The 10,575-nt window shown below is 30.8% G+C and overlaps 1 protein-coding gene and 1 non-coding gene across 2 annotated transcripts; one reads left to right on the top strand and one right to left on the bottom strand.

Moving 5' to 3' along the window:
- Positions 1 to 2,455: 2,455 nt before the first annotated feature.
- On the bottom strand, positions 2,456 to 2,539 carry TRNAL-UAA (transfer RNA leucine (anticodon UAA)). The gene has a single exon. It is a non-coding gene; the product is annotated as a tRNA-Leu (tRNA).
- A 343-nt stretch (positions 2,540 to 2,882) lies between these two features.
- LOC148300100 (mitochondrial coenzyme A diphosphatase NUDT8-like) lies at positions 2,883 to 3,819 on the top strand. The gene has a single exon (XM_088275286.1). It carries the CDS (start codon positions 3,095 to 3,097, stop codon positions 3,770 to 3,772), a length of 678 nt encoding a protein of 225 aa, XP_088131412.1. The 5' UTR covers positions 2,883 to 3,094; the 3' UTR covers positions 3,773 to 3,819.
- Positions 3,820 to 10,575: the final 6,756 nt, after the last annotated feature.

Genomic DNA, 10,575 nt, shown 5'->3' on the forward strand with positions numbered 1-10,575 from the left:
CATCAAATACATCCAATTTGACATAAACTAATAAAAAAATACATTTTATATTTTAATTATATTTTTGATAGCAAAAAGAAAACAAAAAGCGTCCTAAATAGACCCAGATTGAGTGCATTGGATACATTTTGTTTACAAAGCTAATTGCGCAGAATATTTTTACAGGAAAATAGTGCGGAGTTATATTATAGCTTATCTGTTGGACATATTTTAATATAACATAAACATAGCGATAAAATATTTAAATATAATATGTACTTGGTTTGAAATAAGAAACAGTGTGGATTTTCTTTTATTTTCCGCAAAAAAAAGACGCCTTCGGATTTTACAAAAGAATCCGTGTCAGTGTTCTTACATTTTCTAAGGTACATAAGTATATTCAATACTTGTAACCAGGGCTTTTTTTCATGTAACACGATGGAACGGCGTTCCGGCACCTTTTTTCGAGGATAATATATATTTTTTAAATTTCCATAATCAATTAGACGAAAAAATCATTGCGCTTGCGTAATTTAAATTTTTTTAAAACGTCAAAATGATGGGAAAATTTGTTTTAAACTTTATTTAAATCATATTTGAATATAATTTGTTTTGGTAAAAAGCTTGATATGAAGTGAGTTCCGGGACCTTTATTGTTTAAAAAAATCCCTACCATTAGAATAATAACTCTTACCATTTTATACACCTACCTTGTCCTTTAATTATCTAATATTTTTGGTAACGAAATAGATAGATTCCAACGTGAGTAGGTAATATATAGTTATTACATACATTACCTACTTATTAGTAGATAATAATATTAATCTTTTAAATAATTTCATTTGTTTTTATGCTTATTTAGTCCAGATAATCGAGTCGTAACTGGAAAATAAATATAACATGTGTAAATAAATGTAATATTCTTTTTTAATTTTGTGCGTAAACATAACGTAATAATCATCACACATAAAAATATTATGTAATCGAATACATATGTATAATTATAATAAAAATAAGTACTATACTTAATACTTATATTATCTGTTATCTCATAACGGCCTTTAACCATATTCTGTAGCAAAAATGCAGCATATCTGTGGAATGATACAATATTGTTATTTTATGAGCGTTTATATGCAATTATCTGCTATTTAATATTTTAACTATAATGATACAGATATTATTGAGCAATAAAACTTATGATAAGCACGTTTAACCGTGATCTTGGAGTCGACCTGTGCTTGCAGAACACAGATACATCATTATACAAAATAAACAATCGTGTTATGGGATGATAAATACGTGTACATTATTTATTTTTTTACACGTAAATAAAAAGTCCTCTTTTTAATAATATTAACGTGTCAATTGTCACCATTATATCTTATCTCACAAGATTTTAATATTTTAAATGACTTGTTTTGCACACTTACATTGTATGTATATGTATACTTACATAAGCACATATACATACATACTCGTTTCGCAGAACATGACCATGGATAATGAAAAGTCAATACGCTCATGAGTCATAATTAATAAACGGTTTTCTAATTTTTTTACTAAACGGAAGCGGTTACTGGTAATATGTTTTCAGTAACCCGTGACGTCAATGTTTGGCATTTTTTGGGATTAGGTATCTCTGTTCACAGTTATTTTACCTCTATTTTTTAATTTAAATTTTTTTAAATAATTGAATTAATTAAAGTATTAATAATAAAAAAATACAGGTAAAATATTTGTGTACAGTGTGTACCTACTTTGTAAGTACATTTTATATACCCGCACCAACTTGGGAAAAACCTATTTTACACGTTGTGTCAAAAATATGGTGTCGAAAATAAAAACAAAATATTTTATTTTGAAAATTCACTAGCCAAGATTTTTAATTGAAAATATTTTTAGTTGTTTTGTGATATTAAAAAACTATAGTACGTAGATAGTACTGCGATTTGCAACCCTGAGTGGTCTAACTATTGCTACTATTATTTTTTTCCTGGCTACTTTTCTTTCTATTCGCTACTATTACTATTTACTACTATTGCTCCATTTCCTTTCCCATATAGCGGAAATGACCTTCACCCAGAGCTCCTACACTTACGTCACCTATATCCCATCCAACATATTCCACTCCTATATCCGAGGATCTGGAGTGCGGGACTGCTAACCCTGCCTTCATAAAACAGCGACCGAGATAACACCGCATCGATCCGATGGGTACCCTATGTTATATTTGGGTACGGATAGGGCCGAGAAGAAAGAACTATAAAGAGCTAAGATGTGAATCTAAAGTCATATTCAGCCATAAATTTTTATTAAAATATATTGTAGCTTATAAAAAGGACCAGTTCGCTTGACTAAAGTTAAATGCCCTCACATTAATGAGTTCAAAATACACAGACATCCGTTTGAGCGAATCAAGTTGATCTTGAGAAGAAATTTCTTAAAAAGAAAAAAGAAAAAAAAGAATACGCATTGTCAGGTGTGGGGTTCGAACCCACGCTCCCTTTCGGGAACCAGAGCTTAAATCTGGCGCCTTAGACCACTCGGCCAACCTGACACTGGCGTGTTTGTCAATATAATAATATAAATATAATTCATCACGTGTATTGTTTCAAACTACATGGACAAAAATAAATCGTGCAATATTATTTGAGTAAATATTATTTACACCAGAAACTACATATTTGTTATATTCTATTATTATTATAATATTATATAATATCCGAGATCAAAACCGTAAATTTTGGTAAATAAATAAATAAAATAAGTAATTTTGATAATAACTACTTGCTAAGTAGTAATTATATTATATATTTCTTATTTCTGAAAAGTCATAATTTCGTATTTCTGAAAATAAAGCAGTAGGTATAGTAGGATCAAAGGTCAAAATGAAATATTACACAATAAGAATAAATGTTTTACTCTCTATGTACTATGTACCTACCCAGCCTTCATTTCCGTCTGTAGAAGCTGTCAGTGTGTCGGTGTTCAGTGTCTTGTTTCTGTGAGAATTTGTGAAGTTTTGATCAAATCCCAATAAATTCATAATTTTTTACAATATCAAAAGGTTTTACATATTATAAAAAGTACAGCCGATTGTATTTATTGCATTATGGCAGCAAAAAATTGTTTTTCCGCTGCAAATATTCTATCTCCAATCTGCCGAGAGAACTGCATGACAGCGCTAAAATTAGTACCGTCGATAAAACATATCGCTTCTACGCCTGATAAAAAAGCCGCTGTTTTAGTACCGTTGTGCATAGTCAACGGAGAGATGTCGCTATTATTTACATTGCGTTCGAAAGATATGAATAGCCATGCTGGTCACGTGTCCTTTCCTGGCGGAAAATTTGATTTAACTGACAAAGATTTGGTGACGACAGCTCTTAGGGAAACAGAAGAAGAATTAGGAATACCTCGAACGAGCGTCAATATATGGGGCGAGGCAAATACTTATCCTAGCAAGAATTTTGAATTAGCCGTAACTCCCGTAATCGGATATATACATGACTTTGACAAGATAAAGCTGCAGACCAATCAGTCAGAAGTGGAAGAAGTCTTCACAGTTACCTTGGAAAAATTAGCAGATCGGCAAAACTTCGGGTTTACCAATTTCAAGAATGGTTGGACTTTGCCAGTTTTTATGGGAGGTCCCCACAAAATTTGGGGTCTGACTGCTACAATAACACATTTATTTCTTTCTTGTTTATTACCGAAGGAAGCTTATCCTATGCAGTTTCAACATTTATCTTACCCCAGTCATGTTATTAAGGATAAATCTAAATTATAATTTACATTTTTATACACATTTCAAATAATAATAATAATAGTACTGTCGTTTTTGTTTTATTTAAAAAACTTAAATCACTACTGTCCCTCTTTCTAATCGGTATTTGAATAGTGCGTAAATTTATCATTCGCGATTTACCATTATGCAATAATAACAACAAAAACTAGCACCATTTAGATGTCTTTTAACCATTACGTATTACGTAACACGATTAAAGATCAAATTATTAAAATTATACATACTTTCGTGATACAAAAGTTTTACAAAATAAATGAAGATAATAAATAATAAATTTGAACGATTTATATAGCGCCATTTTCGTAAAATACCGTAGTACTCAAGGGCGCTTAAAAATATAAAAAAAGTAAGTTTGACTTTGTTTTGTATGGAATATTAAAGAGTGTGTATAAGGTACATTTTATTTATTTATATTATACACATATTAGAAATCGCGCCATATAACGTCGAGCCAAAGTAGGCGTTGGAGTTGGCGTGATAAATACGATGTCCAGCGTCGCTTGATATACAGTATCTACTCAATGAATTAGGGCCACGCAGAATTTCGCGCAATTTCTCAATTCAAACAAGAATAACTCAGAGAAAACCTTGAATAAAACAACATTGAATTTTATTTACACATGAACACTTTATTACGCTTAAATTATGCATATATTTTCATATAAATATAGTTAGTATTTAGTATTTCCACCTTTGGCAGAAATAACTGCCTCAATTCTTTTTGGCATACTTAAAATGCACTGTTTTATCATGTTTTTTATTTCTTCGTCTTCTGACCAAATTTTTTGAATATTTTTTTTTAGACAGTCTACTGTCGGATTTGGAAATGAGTATACCTTATTTTTTAACATGCTCCATACGTTTTCTATAGGATTAAGGTCCGGAGAATTTCCAGGCCAGGGGAGCAAAGGCAGATTTTTGTTAGACAAAAATTTTATCATTGATTTAACCCGGTGGCAAGGTGCCCCATCCTGCATGAAGGTGTATGGACCTTCTGTTGGGTCGAGTGTATGTTAGAAGGGCAATAAAATTCGTTCAAGGACCTGCTTATAGGAATTTTGGTTCATTGTTCCTTCCACGAAAAACAACGGCCCAGGTAAATTGTTAATAATACATGACCATATCATTGTTGCAGGGAGGTGTTTGATAACTTTTACCACACAGGCCTCATTGTAACGTTCCATTGGTGTTCTCCTGACGAATTGACGGCTCTCTGTCACGGCTTCTAACCGGCACTCATCACTAAAGATGACCTGAAAAATAATGAAAATTTAAGTTTAATTCAAATATATAAGTTTATTTACTAAAATGATATGTTGAAAATTCAATTTAAATAAATACCTTTTTCCAATCATCTACCGAGTAATTTCGATGCAGCCTGGCCCATTTTAATCGATCCGCTTTCATTCGTGGTGTCAATTTTGGTACTTTTACAGGGCGCCTGCATTTCAGATTTACTTCGTAAAGACGTCGCCTCAGTGTTGATACCGATATATTTATACCCTCTTCTTCCAATTTTATTTTTAATGTTTTTGCTGATGCACTACGGTTTTTCAAGGCACTTTGAACGATTTTTCGATCAGTCCTCGGTGTTGTTTTTCTAATCCTACGACAGTTCTTTCGCCGATTGCTAGTGGCGGGTGACAGATTTTTTATTGATTTTGAAATTCTGTCCACTGTTTGACGAGAAACGTTTTCTTTTTTTGAAATTTCTCTATTAGATAGTATTCCTAATTTCAGTAGCACTATAACACTAGACTTTTTTTCCTCAGAAATGTCTTTACTTTTTCCCATTTTGTCCTTTTCAAAAAAAACACTTGTGTTTACAAAAAAAAATTATACTTTATGAACTAAAATTAAAAATTAAGTTTTTTTCACAAGACACGATAACTATATAACCTCTCTGAACAAAACAACATACAGAACTCAAGAAACTTCACTAATAAATGAGAAAGGACTATTTTTTGAACTTTCAACTATCTGTCTACCTGTGCTAATTAGGGACCTTTCTCAGAAAAAGGGTTTGAAATTTTGTAAAGGCTTAAATAATCCAGGTATATTTTACATATTATTGAAGGTAATATACATGATATTAGATGTCAATAGAAAACTTAAAGTATTTATGTAAAATAAATATAATAATCCACATGATTTCAGAGTATTCAAAAAAATAATGGGTGGCCCTAATTCATTGAGTAGATACTGTAGAAGTGGTAAGAGTTAATTGCAATCGAAAACGGATAGGAATCCGAATTGTGTCTGACCATACCTTAGAATCAAAAATATAATTACATGTAAGCGGTGATGGGATTCAAAATTTTCAAGAACCGGTTCGCCCTTTTGGTACTCCCCTATAATTTTTTTTTCATTTATTCATTTATTTGTTTTTTATTCTGCGCATAAACAGAACATTCACATAATAAATGAGAATGATAATAATAATGAACAGAGTACATAAAAGAAAATTACTAAAAAAAAATTCAATCAGTTTTATTTAAATACTTCCAAATTGCCTTTTGGTTTGTCGTCTACATGCTTTGATTTTCCTTTTTTAATCCTAGTGTCATCAGCTGTGCGGTTACATTTTCTTAACCAAGTTTGTATCTATGGAAATGGGTCCCAGGTGGAAATGGGGGACCTATCAAATCAATCGTCATCAAATTAGCTCCGATACATGATCTCAATCGAAATATTGTGTGACAACAAAGGGTTAAGGACCGGTTCGGCGAATTCTAAAAAATTTAAGCACCGGTTCTAGCGAACCGGCTGAATCCAACCACTGTATGTAAGTGGTATTTTATAGTCTGGAAGGCTTTTTTTAAAACCAAAAGGTCGCGGAACTCACTTCATGTCAAGCTTTTTACAAAAAAATATGTTTATTAAAATATTATTTTAATACTCATTACAATACCATATTTATCCTATTGATGAATTATATAAATATAGATTGTAATTACGTAAGTACAAATCTTTTTTGTCAGATTGATTTTGAAAATTTAATAATAAATAATTTTATCCGTGAAAAAAGGTGCCGGAACGCCGTTCCATCGCAGTACATGAAAAAACCCCCCAGGTCTTTGGTGTTATCTGTGTTGTGCGTGTTGGGTGTCAGTGTGGTTTCGTAAGATTTTGGTGAAGAACATAATAAATCCATCGTTTTAATTGATTATGGAATTTGTGGGTGTCTTGATAAAAATAAATTTGTAATGTAAATATTCCATAAAGTTTCTGAATAAGCATAAATACTATAAAACCAGTTCGTTGACAATTTATCGAGCTATGGCGGCAGCGAAAAATTGCTTTTCCACAACGAACATTTTATCTACAACCTACCGAGAGCGCTGTATGAAAGCACTAAAATTAGTTCCGTCAATAAAACAGGCCGCGGCTAAAAAAGCCGCTGTTTTAGTTCCGTTGTGCATAGTCGACGGAGAGATGTCGCTATTATTTACTTTGCGTTCCAAAGATATGAAGAGCCACGCCGGTCACGTGTCTTTCCCTGGCGGAAAATTCGATTTATCGGACAAAAATTTGGTGACGACAGCTCTCAGAGAAACAGAAGAAGAATTAGGAATATCTTCATCAAATGTCGAAATATGGGGAGAGGCAAATACTTACCCCAGCCAGAATTTTGATTTAGCTGTAACTCCTGTTATTGGGTACATACGTGATTTTGACAATTTGAAGCTTCAAAAAAATCCGTTAGAAGTGGAAGAAGTGTTCACAGTGCCATTGGAAAAGTTAGCAGATCGGCAGAATTTTGGATTTTCTAGTTACAAGAATCTTTGGACATTACCCGTTTTTATGGTGGGTCCTCACAAAATTTGGGGCCTAACTGCTATAATAACACACATATTTTTGTCTTGTTTATTGCCAAAAGAAGCTTACGCTATGCAATTTCAACACTTGTCTTTTATATTACCTCAGGATAAATCCAAATTATGATTTTAAAAACTAAAAATATTGGTCACTCACAAAAAATAACTTAAAATAAAAATAACACAAATTGTTAAATGATAAAATAAAGCAATCTTTTTTGGAAATGGTTTAATATGTCTTATTTATATTATAAATGTTTTATTTAACCTTTAACTTCTGACGCAATTCTCACAAACTGTGAACATCCTTTTCCCCACTCCTGGCACAGCTACCTTTCAGTATCTATGATTTTAATTATAGGCGTAGCCATGACTTAATATTAAATATGTAATTCCTTTTTTTTCTGACTTTAAAATGAGGCCTGTCCTTAAGCATCAATCCACCGAATGGGTAAAAATACCTTTCCCATCCACAGTGTGTTAATATAACACAAAACACGGAATCGATACAACACAGTACTTTGCCCCGATTTATATAATGCGCAGACAGAATTAATTGAATTAATAAAAAATAATTTGTAACAGCCGTCGCTGTTTGTTAGTAAAAATACTTAAGGTTTGTATCCCAAGGTTTATTTCACAACACCAGCGCAATACAACTTTATGTATGATCTTCATTGGTCTCGATCCAGGGAAGAAGTGCGGGTTGCCAACGATTGTTTTCTAGTACACGTGATCCAGGCAACCTGGCGGGCATCCATTGGCTAACATCATTCCCCACTCCTTGACATCAATATTGCCATGTTACAAATTAATAAAGTCTCGTTAACACGGTATGAATGAACCGTTTTGTACGAGGGACACCTGTATCCATATTCAAATGTAGCAACCAGAATACGAGTATAATATAATAAATTAACGTTTTGTATGATTTATTGGTGAATAGAGAAATCACCTATCATAAAATCTGCTTTTGTAATTTAGTACTAGTAAGGCTAAAATAAAAATATGAAGAGGCTCTTTTTACCTTGTCTCTTAATCAATTTCTTAAATTGACACTAACACATACGTGGTAGAGGTGGACTAGACTCATTATCACATTTGGAAGTACATATCACTATTCAGAAATTTTTCATCTGTCACACAAACACTTTCACAAGTGAAGTTTTCAATAAAAAAAGCATAAAACACAATTGTATGCAATAACATTGCTATTCACTAATATAAATAAAATAACAATAAAGCTTGTTGATTGAATATGCTGTCACATAATTGAACATGGGGAACCATACCTTTACTCATATTGCGCCTTCTGGTAGATGGAAGTTGGTTAAAAGAATAAAAAAAAAAATTGTTGAAATAATTTTTATTAAAATTAATCAATACTTAAAAGTACAAATATACTTTATGATGACTTATTTCGTATTATTTATGATAAAGGATAGATAATCAATTACCATCTCTTTGTAAGTGAGAGTATGCACTGTTTACATATAATACAAAGCAACAAAAGAATCACAACATTAAAAAAATATGGCAATATTTTTAGAAAATATTGTCATTTTCATTTGTAATCTTATATATTGACATGTCACAAATTGATTTGTATGTATGTATTTATGAAATGTTTAGAATATACATACAAAGTACATATAAGGCAATCATTTTTTTAATGGTAACATTATATTTTATTTGCTTAAAAACTAAGGCACTTAGATAACACAAGATGTAAGCTTGTATGCATTTATTTAAAAGCCACATCATTTTTTAACATTTGCTTTTTTGAAAATAATAACTCAATATAATGTATTTTGCAATTAAATAAAAAATTGCAAACTACCGATAAAATTTTTAATTAAGTAAGACGCGTTTCGAAGTAAATTATTGTCAAACATCACATATTTCATGGATGTTCAACAATAAAATAGCAAGCATTCCAATAACACGAATGTTTATGATTTTTTAAAAATTATATAGCACTTCACCGAAACAATATGAACATGTAGCTGACTTTATTGAATTAACAATATTTTGTCGACTACGCCTAAATTTTTGTTTACAAATTCTAGGTTTGTCTCCACTGGAGTTATTTATATTAATATTTGAATATAGGTGAAGAATATGTAAACCCTGTTAATACCTAGTCTTCCATATTCTCCTTTATCCATGTTAAGATATCAATATTATTGAATTAAATTTACCAAATCATACTCGGAAATAAAAATACTGAGTTAGGACAAAAAATTAAACAAAATTTTAAAATACTTATCCATTTCTTATTTTATTTAACTCCAATTGTTGTGAACAGATTTAATACTTTTATTTTAAAAAACTTTTATCAAAATATTCAATAGTAAAAAACAGTGATAAAATTTTTCAGATAAAGAAAGTGCTTTTAAGAGTTATTATACCATGTGAATTAGAAATAAGTGCCAATGACACACGACATAGCACCCAGAAAAATACTATCAGCATAACCAAATACTCTTTTTTTTATTATTTGTCAAAATCAACTTTTGTTTGCAATTCTCTACAAATTATGTACTAGGTTCCTTTAAATTGTTCGCTTTTACCATTGTTTGGTCACCATAAGCACATATTTTTAGTGTGAAAAGTAGATAAAATCCATTACAAAGTATTTCTTGAATAAATTGTTGAATACAGTATAAAATAATCATGCTTGAATATAACAGATAATATATAAAAATAATGAATTAAAAATAATGTATTTGGTAAAATAAATATTAATTGTGGATTACTATTCAAAAGAAGAAATTTTATTAAATTATAAAAATAAAGGTAGAGATACTAATAGGTTTTAACATCTATAAACACCATACGTATTTGAAATTCCATAAGCCTCAAATTGAATGGTACTTACTAAAAAAAAACTATTTTTTGGTAAAAAAAAATTCTTGACATGATGGTACTATAGGTAATAAATTTAAAAGTATTTGCTTTGCATTT

Source organism: Brachycentrus maculatus, unplaced genomic scaffold, assembly GCF_059751285.1.
Source record: "Brachycentrus maculatus isolate JH-2025_06_01 unplaced genomic scaffold, ASM5975128v1 h1tg000837l, whole genome shotgun sequence".
In the NCBI taxonomy this organism is placed as follows: Eukaryota; Metazoa; Arthropoda; class Insecta; order Trichoptera; family Brachycentridae; genus Brachycentrus; species Brachycentrus maculatus.

Excerpts from the sequence above, each read along its gene's own strand:
- LOC148300100 (XM_088275286.1), top strand. The coding sequence starts at position 3,095 with ATGGCAGCAAAAAATTGTTTTTCCGCTGCAAATATTCTATCTCCAATC.